Source organism: Gorilla gorilla, chromosome 20 (genome assembly GCF_029281585.2).
Source record: "Gorilla gorilla gorilla isolate KB3781 chromosome 20, NHGRI_mGorGor1-v2.1_pri, whole genome shotgun sequence".
NCBI classification, from domain to species: Eukaryota; Metazoa; Chordata; class Mammalia; order Primates; family Hominidae; genus Gorilla; species Gorilla gorilla.
In genome coordinates, this window is record NC_073244.2 from 66,269,907 (window position 1) to 66,288,054 (window position 18,148).

The following is an 18,148-nucleotide window of genomic DNA, read 5'->3' on the forward strand; positions in this document are numbered from 1 at the left end:
AAGATTAATCAAAACCTTTAAAAGTGGGTAGTTGAGAGAGAGAGAGGAAACAGTGCAGAGGAGACAGAATAAAGCTAGACTGACAGCCATTTTCACTTCTTTTGTGGTGGAATATCATCAGTTAAGGCAGGAACCAGCCATCTGGATGTGTACGTGCAGGTCACAGGGGATATGATGGCTTAGCTTGGGCTCAGAGGCCTGACACCCAGAAAATGCCTTTTTCTCACAAAACTCATTATTCCAGGTGAATACAAACATTAAGAACAAACTTGTACAATTACAAAGCTATTTATTCCAAAATTATGATTTGTAAAACCACAATGACTTGAACCCACTTAATTTCAATCAAAGAAAGACTCAATAAATTCCTGGGCCTCCCCACAGTGGAGCCCTGGGCAGCTGTGGGTGAGATGAATGAGTTATCTTGAAGGCTGACCTTCCAAGACGTGTAGTTGTGTGGTTGGGGTGGCAGGGAGAAAAGAAAAAGAAAGATTCAGGACGTTATCAACAGTTCACTTTATTTTACTCAGAACCAGAGAAAAATGGTATAGTGTTATGTCATTGTGTGTGTATTTTGTAATCTATTTTTTAAAATGAAAGATTAATCAAAACCTTTAAAAGTGGGTAGTTGAGAGAGAGAGAAAAAACAGTGCAGAGGAGACAGAATAAAGCTAGACTGACATCATTGTGTCTTGTTTCTTGTTTTGGTATAGAAATATAAACATACCTTTGGGAAGCTGAGGTGGGTGAATCGCAAGATCAGGAGTTCAAGACCAGCCTGGCCAACATGGTGAAACCCCACCTGTACTGAAAATAAAAAAATTAGCTGGGCATGGTGGCACACTCCTGTCATCCCAGCTACTCGGGAGGCTCTGACAGGAGAATTGCTTGAACCTGGGAGGTGGAGATTGCAGTGAGCTGAGACTCCGCCACTGCATTTGTAGGGACCAGCCCCACAGGGTCAGTGAGTCTCTCCCTGTGTGTGGCGATGAGAGAGTGTAGAAATAACGACACAAGACAAAGAGATAAAAGAAAAGGCAGCTGGGCCCGGGGGACCACTACCACCAATGCACGGAGACCGGTAGTGGCCCCGAATGTCTGGCTGCGCTGTTATTTATTGGATACAAGGCAGAAGGGGCAGGGTAAAGAATGTGAGTCACCTCCAATGATAGGTAAGGTCACGTGTCCACTGGACAGGGGGCCCTTCCCTGCCTGGCAGCCGAGGCAGAGAGGGAGAGGAGACAAAGAGAAAGACAGCTTACGCCATTATTTCTGCATATCAGGGACTATTAGTACTTTCACTAATTTACTACTGCTATCTAGAAGGCAGAGCCAGGTGTACAGGATGGAACATGAAGGCGGACTAGGAGCGTGACCACCGAAGCACAGCATCACAGGGAGACGGTTAGGCCTCTGGATAACTGTGGGCAGGTCTGACTGATGTCAGGCCCTCCACAAGAGGTGGAGGAGCAGAGTCTTCTCTAAACTCCCCCGGGGAAAGGGAGACTCCCTTCCCCAGTCTGCTAAGTAGCGGGTGTTTTCCCTTGACACTTACGCTACAGCTAGACCTCGGGCCACCTGGCAACGGGCATCTTCCCAGACGCTGGCGTCACCGCTAGACCAAGGAGCCCTCTGGTGGCCCTGTCTGGGCATAACAGAGGGCTCGCACTCTTGTCTTCTGGTCACACCTCACTATGTCCCCTCAGCTCCTATCTCTGTATGGCCTGGTTTTTCCTAGGCTATGATTATAGAGTGAGGATTATTATAATATTGGAATAAAAAGTAATTGCTACCAACTAATGATTAATGATCTTCATATATAATCATATCTAAGATCTATATCTGATATAACTGTTCTTGTTTTATATTTTATTATACAGGAACAGCTCGTGTCCTCTGTCTCTTGCCTCGGTGCCTGGGTGGCTTGTTGCCCACAGCATTCTAGCCTGGGTGATGAGCAAGACTCCGTTTAAAAAAAAAAAAAAAAATATATATATATAAACATATTCTTGAATGTCTATACTATAAAATATTTTTAAATATAACTTATAAATCTAAAGATAATACCTTAAAAAGGGAAATAGAATTGAGTTCCTATCAAATTAGGGCATTACTAAACAAGGAAGAATTATTTGTACTAGAATGTAAGCAAAATTATTTGACCATATATTTTATAATGCATATATTATTTATCATATTGTATAATAAATGTATACTTTTAAATCAAATTATATATTATGTAGTGACATATAGTTAATATTATTATATAATTTTGACTATATATAGTAAAACATAAGTGAATACACCCTCAAAAATGTTTAATTCTTAAAATACGTATGGTCAAAAATTCTAAATTTCATCCTAGAGAAATAGCTGACTCCACATTCAGAGAAAAAATACAGGAGATGAAGTCAGAACTTCTTATCATGCAAGAAAGCAAAGACATCACCACATACCATCAGATTCATGTTACCTGAACATAAAGTCTATCATGAAAAGTTCCCAATGGCAAAATGTGGAATATTTATAGAATCAAATAATATAGGTAGTGTATTAAAACTAACGAATATGTTCAAAGCCTATCAGTTTACTACTGTTAAAAACAAAATTAAAAAACAAAAAACCTCTCAAATACGAGGAATGGGAAAAGAACAAAATCTCCACATCAAAAACGTGGAAATGAAGGCAAGAAGCAAGATCTCTTTTGTTTATCTGAAGTGTTACACAGGAAACATTCTTTTCTGTAGAATGTTTCTACATAATAATAAGTACAGCAATAGCTATAGTAATGTTTTTGCCTAAGAATAGCTGTAGAGTTTTTGCATAATAATAGTTAACCCTGCAAAGCTTGGATAACCTGTGCATTGAGTATACAAGCAATAAACATCAATGGCTGCCAAAACCCTTAGGCTGAAGGTTGATAGTGAATATAATAATGTGTGGATCCTGCTGATAGTACAGCCATCAGTACAGAATTGCAAGGTGGAGAATGCAAGACACAAGCAAATGAGCCATTGTGTCTCACTTCTGACATTTTCTAAGCATCTTTTTTACCATACCCTCAAATCTAGACTGTTATCTGGCTGGGCGTCTCTATGTTTCTTGGATTTGTGTGTCAAACTCTCTAGCGAGTTTAGGAAAATATTCATGCACTATATCATCAAATATATTTTCCAAGTTGCTTATTCTCTCTTCCCCTTTCAGGAATGCTGACAAGTCATACATTTGGTGCCTTTAGATAATATCATATTTCTCAGAGATTTTGTTCACTTTTAAAAATATTTTTTCCTTATATTTGACTGATTTGATTCAAACAAGTCTTTGCTTTGAAATTCTTTTCCTCAGCTTGGTCTATTCTGCTGTTAATGCTTGTCATCGTATTATGAAATTCGTGTCATGAATTTTTCAGCTCGAGAAGTTCAGTTTGGGTGTTTCTTAAAATTTAATCGTTCATGTCATTAATCATTTTACTGGATTGCCTGGCTTCCTTGGATTGAATTTCAACTTTGCTCTTGATTTGAATGACCTTCCTTGCCATCCAGATTCCAAATTCTACGTTTGTCATTTCAGACAATTCCTACTGATTAAGAACAATTTCTGGGGAGCTCGTGGACTGGTTTGGAGATAATAGGAGTTATTTCCCTGATTTTTTTTCTCATCTGGGAGGGTTGCTATTCCTTTCATTGCAAGGGTATAAATTGAGTATAGTCTGTTGGCTTTATTTCTGGAAGTTTTCAGGGGACTAAGGCTCTGTACAGGATCTTTGCTGAATTCTTGCTCTTGGTTTTCCAGGCGGTAGAATTTAGTAAAGTGATTTTTGGTGTTGTAGTGTGGTTGCAATCCAGTAGATGGCGCTTGAGAGCAATAGGCAATAGACAGGCTCTTACTCCACTGCGTGGTGCCTTTGCTTATCTTTGTTCTTGACCTTGATACTTTTGAAAAGGTCAGAGCAGTTTTTTTGTTTTTGTTTTTTGAGACAGGGTCTCACTTTGTCACCCAGGGTGGAGTGCAGTGGCAAGATCTTGGATCACTGCAGCCTCAGCCTACCCAGGCTCAGGTAGGTGACAGAGCAGGCAAGTTAACTTAAGGCCTCCTCCTTGGCAATCTGGTCTCAAGTAGGGGACAGGTCCCCACAGACAGAACTGAGGGGCAAGTGTGGCATGGGCTCCAGACACCGAGCGCTGGAATTAGACACCTCTCCTTTGCAGAAAGCTTTAGCCTTTCCTCAAGCTGTTCTGCAGAGGAGAGGTGTAGCTGGGGTGGCGTGGGCAATGGTGGTGGCAGAGTTTGTGTGAAGCTTGTCTCTTCCCCAATCACTGTCACTTGTTTCAGGAGACGTTGTAATGTGCTGTATGGTTTGACCTCCAGGCCAGTAGGTGGCACTTGCTGGTGAGAGCCAGTTGTAGCGCTGGCAGTGGGCTTTATGCTTGACCTTTGTTAACCGGAAGTATTCAGGTATCCTAAGTGATGGGTTGGGTTGTGGAAAACTCAATGGTCTTGATCAGTGCTCTGCCTCCAGCGCAGGGAAATGAAGGTAAGTGCGGCTGGTCCAGGCAAGCCAGTACTCAGGCCCAATGCTAGGCACAGGCTCCGTCCCCACAGAGGCTCCATGTGTGGTTCTCAGGTCCCTGGAGAGACACTCAAGCACTGAGGAGAGCAATGACTATTATGCCAAAGTTACAGCAGAGTTCCCCAGAGGGGGCATGTTGGGTTCCAAGCCTAGAAAATGGCAGTGGGACTCACTTTAATCTAATGTTCCCAACCCAGCAGAGCTCCTCCCTGTGGCCCAATGCCGGAAGCAATTTCAGACCGTCAAATCACATGCGGTTTGACGTCAGACCACTCAACTACCCCAGGCCACAGATCTTGCCTCCTGGGTAAAATCCATGCCTCTCAGGCTAAAACTTTTCCCACGCGTTTTTGCAAAAGAGAGGTGTCCAACGCCAGTGCTTGGTGTCTGGAGCCCATGCCACACTTGCCTCTCAGTTCTGTCCATGGGGACCTGTCTTCTACTTGAGCCCAGATTGTCAATCTCTGGCCCAAGACTCTCCGAAGTAGTGACCCTCACCCATGCTTGATGTCAAGTTCTTTTTTTTTTTTTTTTTTTTTGAGACGGAGTCTCCCTCTGTCGCCCAGGCTGGAGTGCAGTGGCGTGATCTCAGCTCACTGCAAGCTTTGCCTCCCAGGTTCGTGCCATTCTCCTGCCTCAGCCTCCCGAGTAGCTGGGACTGCAGGCACCCGCCACCGTGCCCAGATAATTTTTTGTATTTTTAGTAGAGATGGGGTTTCACCGTGTTAGTCAGGATGGTCTCAATCTCCTGACCCCGTGATCCATCCGCCTCGGCCTCCCAAAGTGCTGGGATGACAGGTGTGAGCCCCCGCGCCTGGCCGATGTCGAGTTCTTGCACTGCCCACTAAGGGTTAGGATCAGGAATGGCCTCTTTCTATCAGCATCCAGGTCTGGGAGCACGCATGGAGCACTTCCCTGGGCCCTTCCTTTTCACAGTCCTCCCGCTGTTCCCTAAGTCAGATCCAGGGCTTAGGTCGGTCAAAGAGCTCCCCAGTGGCCTGGATTGCCTGGCTCCCCACTGAGAATGGGTATCATGTGGTCTCATAATTTCCCTCTCAGGCACTGGAAGTTCACTCATGGTTTTCTGTCAGGCCTTGCTGCATGAGCTGCTGCCTGCCTTCTTTTTAGCAGTATCTGAGATTTCCTTCACTTTCATATTGAACTCCTGTATTAGTCCGTTTTCAGGCTGCTGATAAAGACATACCGGAGACCGGGTAATTTATAAGAAAAAGGGATTTAATTGACTCACAGTTCCACATGGCTGCAGAGGCCTCACAATCATGGTAGAAGGTGAAAGCAACATCTCACGTGGTGGCAGGTAAAGAGGAAATGAGAGAGCCAAGCAAAAGGGGAAACCCCTTATAAAATCATCAGCTCTTCTGAGACTTATTCACGACCACAAGAACCGAATGGGAGAAACTGCCTCCATGATTCAATTATCTCCCACCGGCTCCCACAGCACATGGGAATTACGGGAGCTACAATTCAAGATGAGATTTGGGTGGGGACACAGCCAAACCATATCACCTCCCATGTTCTTTCTTGGATACAAGAATGCAAAATGAATCTCTACACACCATTTTGGTATTTTCACCATCTTGGAAGACATAACAGTGTATTATATCCTTAAAAATCACTATAAAAGTAGATTTTAAGGGTTCTTACCACACAAAAATTAGAAATATGTAAAGTAATGTATATGTTAATTAGATTGATTTGCCCAACAGACAAGTATATATATTTCAAAACTAGGTACTTTACACAATAAGTATATACAATTTAGGAATTTTTCTTTTTTCTTTTTTTTTGATGGAGTCTCACTCTGTCACCAAGCTGGAGTGCACTGGTGTGATCTCAGCTCACTGCAATCTCCGCCTCCCGGGTTCAAGCGATTCCCCTGCCTCAGCCTCCCGAGTAGCTGGGACTACAGGCGCGCACCACCACGCCCGGCTAATTTTTTGTATTTTAGTAGAGACGGGGTTTCACCATGTTGCCCAGGATGGTCTCGATCTCCTGACCTTGTGATCCAAAGCTGTGTTGCAAACATGAAGTTCTAAACACATTTTCTCATATGTTCACACATGTCTCATTCCAGCCTCAATGCTCATGGGGTAGGATCTCCTTACCTGAGACCACAAACGCTGGGGGGTCCCTGGGGTGTGAAAACAGGTACGGGGAGGTACTCCATAAGACATAGCACCTGTAGGTCCTCCCAGAATTCATGGAGAATTCAGCCTGTATTGCTGAGCTTGGTACTTTGATATTAGACACAAAGGTAGGGATCTGCTGCTCCCTTCTTGGAAATAAGAAAAGTGTCACTGATGTAGCAGGACCGTGTTCTTTCCTGAGGCCACCATGGAGCCTGGCTGCACCAACAGGGAATATCCCTCAGGCAGCTGTCCTAGAGAGAGGCAGGATGGGTGAGGGGCTGCCCCCACCTTGTTCTGAGCAGAGACCTTCCCAGGGCCTCTCTCTAGGACCCTCAGTCTCTCTGTCATTCACTGTTTCCTCTGAGTCTCTTCCTCTCCCTCCCATCCCCCTTGCCCCTCTGCCTGTTTCCCTCTCTAAAGAACCTTATCCATTGACATGGTTTGACTGTGTCCCCACCCAAATCTCATCTTGAATTGTAGCTCCCATAATTCCCACATGTTGTGGGAGGAACCTGGTGGGAGATAATTGAATCATGGAGGGGGGTGGGTGGTTTCCCCATACTGTTCTCCTGGTAGTAAGTCTCAGGAGATCTGATGGTTTTATAAGGGGAAACCCCTTTCACCTGGCTCTCATTTCTCTCTTGTCTGCCACCATGTAAGATGTGCCTTTCACCTTCCGCCATGATTATGAGGTCTCCCCAGCCACATGGAACTGTGAGTCCACTAAACCTCTTTTTCTTTATAAATCACCCAGCCTTGGGGATGTCTTTATCAGCAGCAAGAAAACAGACTAATACACTCATCATGCTGGTCATCACCACCTACAGATCCCCAGCAGGCCCTGTGCAGAATCTGGGTCCCTGAGTGAACCTGCTGGACCCCTCACCTGCAATAGCATATCCAGGGGATTCAGGGGACCAAACAATCAGAAAAGACATTGTGGGCTGGGTGCGGTGACTCACGCCTGTAATCCCAGCACTTTGGGAGGCCGAGGTGGGTGGATCACCTGAGGTCAAGAGTTCAAGACCAGGCTGGCCAACATGGCAAAACCCAGTCTCTACTAAAAATACAAAAAAAAAAAAAAAAATTTAGCCAGGCATGGTAGTGTATGCCTGTAATCACAGGTACTTGGGAGGCTGAGGCAGGAGAATTACTTGAACCCGGGAGGTGAAGGTTGCAGTGAGCTGAGATGGCACCACGCACTCCAGCCTGGGCAACAAGAGCGAAACTCCATCTCAAAAAAACAAAAACAAAACAAGAAAAGAAAAGAAAAGACGTTGCGTTTAGCATAGCATCTGTCCTGGCCCCCATGGGAGCCACTCCAAGGAAATGTCAGCTTGACGGAGCCCAGCCTGGGGCTGCCAGCCATGGTGCTGGGGTGGTTGTGTCGCCTCTCCTCAGACAGGAAAAGTCCTCGGTGGCCAACATCAGAGCAACACTGGAAGGTCAGACTCTCTCCAGAGATTAGGAGGGGCCCCTGTTTGGTCCCGTGCAGGGAGTCCTAGACACACCTAGAGGGAAAGACAAGTCAGGACTTTGGGGGCTGACTCCCCTCAAATACATCCCTTGTCCTCCTGGATCTGCAAATCTCACCATCACTTATACTCTGTGTCTCTGGCCCCAGAAGCCCTCGTTCCCCTCATTCCACCCTCACACTTGGGACTTGCCTGGGAGCAAGATCCACAGCAACCTATCTGATGCTTCAAAGAATGTTTGGGGTAAAGATGGGACTTCCTCACCTGAGAACAGGAGCTTCAGGGAGTCGCTGAGGTCCGACCACACCTGAAGGGTGTTCCGACTTCCTCACCTGAGAACAGGAGCTTCAGGGAGTTGCTGAGTTCTGACCACACCTGAAGGGTGTTCCTGTTACTGCCATGACATCTGAACATCCATCTGTGGCTGAGGGTCTTGGAGCCCACGGGAAACAGAGCTTGGGACTGTCCACTAGGGTGTTGCTGAGAGTCTAGGGTGCAGGAGAGACTGAGTTCTCCTTCCTCGGTCAGAATGAATCTGTCCAGTTGCAGCCATGACCCACACTGGAGGGTCTGCTCTTAAAGTCGTAACAGGCTCAGGGGGGCTGAGAAGGTAGATTTTCTGTAGAATCCTAGGAGAGAAGGAGGTAGTGTGATCATTGAGGCTCAAGCCTCCCACCTTATCCCTTAGGGCTGGGCTGTGAGGGAGAGACACCGCTGAGAGCAGACCCCTTTCCTGAGGGCAGAGCCTAGGGCTGGGACCCCAAGGTGTCCTCCCACCTATCACCACCAGCTCCAGGGAGTCAGTGAGCTCTGGGGCTGAAATAGTGACAGTAATATCATCCTACATATTCATTTGTCATGGATATGATGGGGAAACTCGGCCTTGTCTCCAGGCTGCAGTGGGCTCTGTCTGTCCCAGGACACTGAGCTTCCCTCTTTTTTTTTTTTTTTTTTTTTTGAGACAGAGTCTTGCTCTGTCGCCCAGGCTGGAGGGCAGCGGCGCGATCTCAGCTCACTGCAAGCTCCGCCTCCCGGGTTCATGCCAATCTCCTGCCACAGCCTCCCAAGTAGCTGGGACTACAGGCGCCCACCACCACACCCACCTAATTTTTTGTATTTTTAGTAGAGACGGGGTTTCACCATGTTAGCCAGGATGGTCTCGATCTCCTGACCTCGTGATCCGCCCGTCTCAGCCTCCCAAAGTGCTGGGATTACAGGCATGAGCCACCACGCCCAGCCCCCTCTTTTTTTTTAGTTGGAGTCTTGCTCTCTCACCAGGCTAGAGTGTAGTGGCACAGTCTCAGCTCAATGCAAGCTCTGCCTCCCGGGTTCAAGTGATTCTCCCACCTCAGCCTCCCAAGTAGCTGGGACTACAGGTGCACACCACCACGCCCAGCTAATTTTTGTATTTTTAGTGGAGACGGGGTTTCACCATGTTGGCCAGGATGGTCTTGATCTCTTGACCTCATGATCTGCCTGCCTTGGCCTCTCAAAGTGCTGGGATTACAGGCGTGAGCCACCGTGCCCGGCCCTGGGCTTCCCTCTTTATCCAGTTGGTACTCCTGGGCCTCCAGGTTCCCCTGACACCAGAGGGTCACAGGCCTCTCCCAGGTGATCACAGAGCCTGTCTCAGCCCATGGGGAGGGTTTGAGGAAGGGCCCTGAAATGGAACCAGAGGCTGGGTCCCAAGATCTCTTTCACTACTGGTTCTTCAGCTTAGTCCAAAACCCCTCTCTGTTTTATCACCCTCAGCCCAGAACAACAGTGCCCCCCAACCCGAAAACCCAGGGGCTGGAATAAGAGGGAGGCTCGTGGAGAACCTGGTAGCGCCTTCTCCCTCCATCACTGACTGAGGCAGAGAAGCACAAACACCGTGATGCCTGCTCTGGGGGCTCCAGCTGTGGGAGAGGAGACCACAGGGCCCTCCAGGACAGAGAGACACACGGATGTGGTCACTCAGAGCCTGCTGCTGCCCGTCCAGGTCCCCACAGCTGTGGACCCACAGGAAGGGAAACTGCTTTTCCCTGGGCCTGGCTCTGGTTTTCCCTGGGTGGGGGGGCTCAGGAGGACCCCAGACTCTCTGGACACATGAGCCTCTGCTCCCCTCCCCTGCCCCAGGTCACTGTCTCTGCTGCAGGTGGGACAGGACAGGCCCCTGCGGAATCGGGTCTGGGAGGTTCCCTGGGAGGCCTCCTCTCCCAGGAGGGCACAGCTGGGGGTCAGAGCTGAAAGGAACTTTCCCACCCGCAGGCCTCTCTCCTTTACACTTGGAGAAACTGAGGCCCAGGCAGGGGAGGGGCCTGTCCACATCGCCACCTCCAGAGGAGCCTCAAACCAATGACAGAACTCAGCCCTTCCTCCCACTCAAAGCCCCTCACTCAGCACTGTGGGGGCCTGACGCTGTGGGGTTGAGGGGCTGGTCCTCAGGGCCTGCTGGGTCAGGATGGGGAGGTGAGGGCTGGGGCTGCCCTGCTCCCCACGTCAGCCCGGCTGCTCCTCCCCCAGGCTGGGCCCCAACATCTCTCTCTGCCTCGACCCCCTGCCCCTCACCAGCCCAGCCTCAGAGCCCCGGGGAGCCTGTGGCCCCTCCTCTGGCTCTGCCTCAGCTCCCTGGAGGGAAGCTCGTGCTTGAGTCCTTGAGGGGAATGGGATCATCTGGGAGACTCAGGACTGCCCTGGGGGAGGCTGCCCTCCCTCTGAGCCCAGAGGCCTCAATGACTCACCAGGTATGGAGAAGGAGCCTATGGGTGGGGGGCTGGGGCCCCTGGAGGGTCCTGGGAATGAGCACAGAAAGGGAGTGAGGAATTGGAGCTATCCTGGAGTCCCCACCTCCACTCAAAGCTCTCCTCTCCATCTGCCCGGTGGCCTCTCCAAGACCCTCCCTCTTCCCACCTAGCACCTTCTGGACTCCAGGTGAAGGAGAAGAGGGAGAACTCCTGTTGGCTTCTTCTCCTCTGAGGGGTGAATTCCTCTGTGGCTGAGCCTCCCTCAGAGCCCCCTTCACTCCATCTCTGCCCAGAGCTCTCCTGGGGGCAGGGCCTGAGCTGAGTCTCTGAGCTTAGAGAGGACAGGGTCAGGGCCTTTCACCCAAGACCACCAGCTCCAACTGCGGTGTGATAGCAGGTAGGGGGAGGTGCAGTCATGTGACAATCTTGAAGGTGCCCATGAAGGGAGTGTTTATACCATAGTCATCAACAAATTCCACAAATAAATGCTTTTTAGAAAACTTTTTTGTTGTTGTTCAGGAAGCCAGTCTATGGGCACAACAGCAGGCTTTTCCATCAAACACTTCTCTTTTGATTCCTAGTGACTGTATTTCTGGAGAAACTACAGATGAAGAGTGACAGGTGGTACAGCATCACTTTGAACTTAAATTTTCCAAACATGAATCTGATTTTTGCCCATGGATTTAATTATCAAAAGCAAATTCCATGTTATGAGCTGAAGAGATAGTCCCAGTAACACACATTAGAAAATGCAGTAGTTAGAAATAAAGAAAGATGTATTACCTGAAAGTGGAGCAGAGCATGAGGTCACAGAGGGGCGGACCCAAACCCACCATAGGGGTGAAGCCTTACATCATAGGGAAGAAAAACGAAGGGAGGGGCAGTCAAGGGGAGTCGACAATGAGGAGGAAAGCACCACAGGTTAATGGAGGAAGCATCTTCTACAGACACCCAGACATCTTCCTGCACCTGACCCATGCTTCTTCCCCTTGATATTCTCAGCAGACACTTCCCCAACTGCTGCCCCAGTCTTCCAGAACCTCCTGAGATCATCAGATCTGTTCCCAAGGCTCCACCACTCTGAAGGGTGCATTGTCCTTTCTGCTGTTTGCCTCCTGGCTGCACCTTGGGGGGCTTCTCTGGCTGTGCTGAGCCTCAAATAACAGAATCCCGAGGAACAGCAGGACCAAGCCAGCCACACCCATGCGGATGAGATTCTCTACTGTGTAATCCTGGAGGTGTGGGGCTAGGGATGGTGGACAAAGAGGTCACAGAGGTCAGGGCAGATCACAATTACCAAAGACCCCTGGATGTCCACCCAGGGTACCCACCTCCCCTTGACAGGACCTGACCCTCTGTGCCCAGCCCCATAACTGGGAGCATCTCCTCACTCACCGGTCTTGGAATCTGACTTCTTTTGTGCTGGATTGAGGGTCTCAGTTGCTCCTAAGAATCAAAGAATAAGGATGTTGGTGAGAAGCTGAAGAGCCTCTCCCCTGGGCAATGCATTCTTATATTCCTCCACCTCTCATGGAGTGACTTTATGTAGATCCTTAGTGAACACATTCTCTGTTCTCACAGGCCTCCCCTGGTACGTCATTGGGTTTTTCAACCTCTCTGTGCTCTGGGAATTCAGATCTTGTGCCTGAGTCACTTTGAAACAAAGTTTACTTGAGCCCAGGAGCTCAGGATTAGTAAGAAGAATGATCTCCCAACTAGAAAGAATTGAGCTCTTGTGTGCTGTCTTGGATGTGAAATCTTGTGCAACAAGAACACAACAACTAATTCCCCCAGAGACAGAAATTTCCATTTTTCAGTGGATGAGGACCCAGTCTCTGTGGATGAGGAGTTGGTCCTCAGCCACTCTTGGAAGTCAGGAGCACAAGCAAGGGCTGGAGGCTGCAACGGCCCCCACTGTGTGCTGCCTCAGACAGCTCCCCTGTGGTTTCATCATCCATTTAATGTCTTGTTAACTAATTCTTCATATAGTTAGGAACACCTACAATGTGATATACTTAAATATGAAAATGTATTCTTTTCTAAATGATAATGACTAAGTGGGACAGAAAAACATCATTTCTGCTTTTTTGAAGTATGAACCTGGATTGGAAGGTGAAAAGCAAATATTTAAAAACATACCCGAACTTAAAGTAAAATAAAAAATAAAGGCCAGGCGCGGTGGTTCACGCCTGTAATCCCAGCACTTTGGGAGGCTGAGGCGGGCGGATCACAAGGTCAGGAGACTGAGACCATCCTGGCTAACACGGTGAAACCCCATCTCTACTAAAAATACAAAAAAAAAAAAAATTAGCCTGGCATGGTGGTGGGCTCCTGTAGTCCCAGCTACTTGAGTGGATGAGGCGGGAGAATGGCATGAACCCCAGAGGCGGAGCTTGCAGTGAGCCGAGATCGCACCACTGCGCTCCAGCCTGGGCGACAGAGTGAGACTCCGTCTCAAAAAATAATAATAATAATAAAAAATAAAAACAAATAAATATTTAAAAATCTGATGAAAAATATTAAGCATAGGATTGAATACTTGAATATATGTTTGTGTCTATATATGTCCATAGCACATATATTCATATAAAATATGTGATTAACATGGCTTATAAAATATATGTGATTAACATGCTTTGCATTTGTGTCTCTCTCAAATCTCATGTTGAATTGTAATCCCCAGTGTTGGAGGAGAGGCCCAGTGGGAGGTGATTGGCTTCCCCCGGCTGCTCTCATGATAGTGAGTTGTCACGAGATCTTGTTATTTAAAAGTGGGTAGCACCTCCCCCTTCTCTGTCTTCCTCCTATTCCAGCCATAGAAGAAGTTCCTGCTTTCCCTCCGCCTTCTGCCATGATTGTAAGTTTCCCGAGGCCTCCCCAGCCAGGCTTCCTGTATGGCCTGTGGAACCGTGAGTTAATTAAACCTCTTTCCTTTATAAATTACCCAGTCTCAGGTAGGTTTTTGTTTGTTTGTTTGTTTGTTTTTGAGACGGAGTCTTGCTCTGTCCCCCAGGCTGGAGTGCAGTGGTGCGATCTCAGCTCACTGCAGCCTCTGCCTCCGTGTTCCAGTGATTCTCCTGCCTCAGCCTCCAAGGCAGTTGGGATTCAGGTACCCGCCACCATGCCCAGCTAATTTTTGTATTTTTAGTAGAGACGGGGTTTCGCCATGTTGGCCAGGCTGGTCTTTCACTCCTGACCTCAGGTGATCGGCCCACCTTGGCCTCCCAAAGTGCTGGGATTACAGGCGTGAGACATCGTGCCCGGCCTCACGTAGTTCTTTATAGCAGTGTGAGAACAGATGAATACAATGATTATAGATACATATGTATATGTGGCTTTAGATATTTGTTTTAAAAATATATATGTAACTATGTATATATTCATATTTGAGATGAGAAAGATGGGCTTACAATTTGGAAATACAAACGTGAAATTTCCAATTTTTTATGGCTGATATAAACATCAGCCCCAGCATCTTCCCCTTGTCCACGTCAGGCCTGGATCCCCGGACCCCAAATCCTGCTCAGGTAGGGGAGGACAGACCTGACTCTTCCACCTATTATCGCTGCTCCCTTCTTCCTGCCTGGTTCTAGGACACCTCCCTCCCCTCTGACCACCACAGAGGGAACACCTGCTCCATCCTCAGAGCCCCAGGAAGCCACGTGGACCATGCCCTTATTGTCCACTCTCCCCTCTGTTCCTCTGGGGAACAGATCCCTTTCCTGAATATTGGAGATAAGGTTGAGATGAGTCTAGAATATTATACTGGGTCAGAGTAACTGCGCTTTCATCTCCCACGGGGTCAGGACTTAGAGGTTGGGGACACCCAGATGTTGATTCTGAGATGGAGACATCAGGAAGGGAGCAGGTGGGGCCTCCGTCTTCCACCCTCAGTCTAATCTCATCTCCTCCAAGGCTCACCCCCACCTCCTTGCAGCCCTCTCCACTCTTTACCCTACTGAGACTTCAGGGGTGGGAGCCCAGGGTGGGAAGTCCTCATCTATTTCCACCCTCCCATAGGGTGGACCTTCCCCTCGGACCTTCCCCATGTATTTCCACCCTTCCATGGGCTGGGCCCTCCCCTGTGGACCCTCCCCCTTCACTGTCCTGTTTTCTTAGTGTCCTGAACTCTCCTGGGGGCAGGGCCTGAGCTGAGAGAGGCTCAGGGCTCACAAAGGCCGGCGTTGATGGAGGAAGAAGTGGGGCAGCAAGTGAGACAGACGGACGGACACTCTCTTGGAAGCTCTCCTTTTTCATTTCCAAGAACCCCTTTGAGCTCAGAGAGGACAGGGTCAGCGCCCTCACCTGAGACCACGAGCTCCAGGGGCTCACTGGGGTGAGACAGCAGGTAGGGGTTGGAGCTGCGTGAGCCGTAGCACCTGTAGGTCCCCGCGTGGGCTGAGGTCACAGGGCTCATGGGGAATTCAGCCTGGTACTTATGAGCTCTGTAAGTGGAACTTAGACGCAGCGGGGGATGGGCTGCCCCCTCCTTGGTCAGAAGGAAAGTGAACATCGGGCCCCATGACTGACACAGCAGGGTCACCTTCTCTCCTGAGGTCACTGTGGGGCCCGGCTGCACTGAGAGGGAGGGTCTGTCAGGGATCTGTCCTGGAGAGAAGAAGGATGGGTGAGGGGCTGCCCCACCTTGTTCTGAGCTGAGACCTCCCCACCAGTCCTCTCTCTGGGACCCTCAGTCTGTCTCTGTCTTCTCTGAGTCTCCCCCTCCCCACCCATCCCCTGTCTCTCTCTGTCTCTCCCTCCCTTGGGACCCCACCCGTCATCCCGGCCATCACCACCTGGGCTCCCCCGGCAGGGCCTGTGCAGAGCCTGGGTCCCTGACTGAACCCGCTGGGCTCCTCACCTGCGATCAGGATGTCCAGGGGGTCACTGGGGGCCGACCACTTGGAGGAGACGTTGTGTGCGCCGTAGCATCTGTACTGGCCCCCGTAGGAGCGGCTCACAGGGCTCAGGGTGAAGTTGGCCTGGGAGAGCCCAGCCTGGGGCTGCCGGCCAGGGCGCTGGGCGAGGCCATCGGCCCCCTCCTTGTACAGAGTGTATCTGATGTAGCTGACATCAGAGCCACACTGGAGGGTCAGATTGTCTCCGGGGATCACGACAGGGCCCTGCAGGGTCAGGAGGGAGGGCTTCCTAGACACGCCTGGAGGGAAAGATGAGTCGGGACTCGGAGCGGCTGGTTCCTCCCCCGCCCCTTCATTCTGTAGCCTTCCTCACTAGGGTTTCCAGCGTCCTTGTTTTTTTCTCATTCTGTATTTGTGTCCCCAGGGCCCCCATCTTCCCCTCATCTTTTCTTCTTGCATGGGCTAGCCCGAGGGTAAGGCTCCCAACAGCTCACCTGGTGCCCTGACTTTGTATAAGGAAAAGCTACGGCTTCCTCACCTGACACCAGTAGCTGCAGGGGGTCACTGGGTTCCGACCACACGTACGGGGTTTTGTTTTCATAGCCGTAGCATCTGAATGTACCCCTGTTGCTGAAGGTCAGGGGGCCCATGGGGAACAGGGCCTGGAACTTTCCATGGTTGTGTTGGTGTGAGTTCAGGGTCCAGGAGAGCCTGTGGTCTCCTTCCTCAATCAGAGTGAACCTGCCCAGTCCCAGCCGTGAGGCACACCGGAGGGTCACGTTCACTCCTGAGGTCACCACAGGGCTTGGCAGGGCGGACAGGGTGGGTCTGCTGTAGGCTTTCAAGAGAAAAAAAGGCAGCCGTGTTTAAATGGGGCTCACACCTCCCACCTTATCCCACAAGGCTGGGCTGTGAGAAGGGAGACCCCTCGAGAGCTGAGAGCCGACCCCCTTCCCGAGGGCAGAGCCTGGGGCTGGGACCCCTGAGTGTCCTCTCACCTGTCACCACCAGCTCCAGAGGGTCGCTGGGATCTGACCAGCCTGCAGGGCTCTGATAGTAACAGTGATATCGCCCTGCATGTTCCCACATCATGGATGGGATGGAGAATTTGACCTTGTTTTCAGACTCCAGTGTTTTTAATATGTGCCTCGACATTGAGTTTCCCTCTTTATCCAGACGGTACCCCTGGGCCTCCAGGGTGCCCTGACACCAGATGGTCACGGGGTTATTCCAGGTGATCACGGGACCTGGCTCGGCCCACAGGATGGGTTTGAGTAGGTTTTCTGGAAGGAAATCACAGGTTAGGTCCCAAGATGTCCTCAACCCTCAGATCCCAGCTCTCAGCCCCAGGAACCCCCTCATCCCCATCAGTCAGCCCAGAACTGCTGTCTTCACCCCCAGCTGCCCAGGGGTGGTCCCTTGTCCCCATAGAGGAGGAGGGACCTAGGACAGCTGGGGACAGACTCACCTGCCTGCACCCAGGTCCTGGGGCCCAGGCTCAGCCCTGGAAGAGAGTTCCCTGTGAGAGATTTGCCTCCGAAGGCTGAGCAGGTCTTCTTCTTTTCCTTGAGCCCCTGGGATGCCCTAATTGACTAGGGCATGGCTATGGATTGGGGTCTCTCTCCTAGACTAGGGTCTCTCCTCCCCCTCTTAAGATCTCACCAAAGAAGAGCAGGGTTGTGAGAATGAGGGTCATGGCATCTCCTCCTGGCCCTGGCTGTGCAGGCAGGTGTGGCCACGGTGCCCGTAGACACAGACAGACACATGGTGTGCGGGCACGCGGAGGCTGGGTCCTCCCCATCACGAGGTCGTCCCATCAGCACACCGACAGAAAGAGGAACTGCCCCTCCCCAGGACCCCGGCTCTCATTTCCCAGGGCTTGTCCTGGGGGTGAGCACCAGGCTCTCTGCCGATATTTCAGACACAAATGGGGATTCACAAGGGGGTCGTTAAGAAGGACGTTTTCGGCCGGGTGCTGTGGCTCACAGCTGTCATCCCAGCACTTTGGGAGGCCAAGGTGGGTGGATCACTTGAGGTCAGGAGTTCGAGACCAGCCTGGCCAACATGGCAAAACCCCGTGTCTACTAAAAATACAAAAATGAGCCGGTCGTGGTGGCACATGCCTGTAATCCTAGCTACTCGGGAGGCTAAGGTGGGAGAATCACTTGAACTCTGGAGGCAGAGGTTGCAGTGAGCCAAGATCACGCCATTGCCTTCCAGCCTGGGCAACAAGAACAAAACTCTATCTCAAAAAAAAAAAAAAAAAAAAGGACGTTTCCATCTCTATGTGGCACAGAAAAGGAAGTCCAGGGTCCTCACAGACAGGGAGGAACCTAGGGCTCCAGGTGAAAGTGAGACGCTGTGGCTG

The 18,148-nt window shown here is 49.9% G+C and overlaps 1 protein-coding gene across 1 annotated transcript; it reads right to left on the reverse strand.

The window, feature by feature from the left end:
• Window positions 1-11,603: 11,603 nt before the first annotated feature.
• On the reverse strand, window positions 11,604-17,367 carry LILRA4 (leukocyte immunoglobulin like receptor A4). The gene is made up of 7 exons (XM_019014803.4): window positions 17,249-17,367; window positions 16,779-17,063; window positions 16,319-16,618; window positions 15,783-16,079; window positions 15,227-15,529; window positions 12,317-12,367; window positions 11,604-12,167 (listed from the first exon to the last, which is right to left on the reverse strand). The coding sequence occupies exons 2-7, from the start codon at window positions 16,933-16,935 to the stop codon at window positions 11,974-11,976; spliced, it is 1,302 nt and encodes a 433-aa protein (XP_018870348.2). The 5' UTR covers window positions 16,936-17,063; window positions 17,249-17,367; the 3' UTR covers window positions 11,604-11,973.
• Between the last annotated feature and the right edge of the window lie 781 nt (window positions 17,368-18,148).

Bases quoted from the DNA above. Each gene is read 5' to 3' on its own strand.
- LILRA4 (XM_019014803.4), bottom strand. From the start codon at position 16,935: ATGTCGAGGCACATATTAAAAACACTGGAGTCTGAAAACAAGGTCAAA. The intron at 16,619-16,778 runs GTGAGAGGACAC...TTCTCTTGAAAG, and splicing joins TCTGGAGCTGGTGGTGACAG to CCTACAGCAGACCCACCCTG. The intron at 15,530-15,782 runs GTGAGGAGCCCA...TCTTCTCTCCAG, and splicing joins CCTGGACATCCTGATCGCAG to GACAGATCCCTGACAGACCC.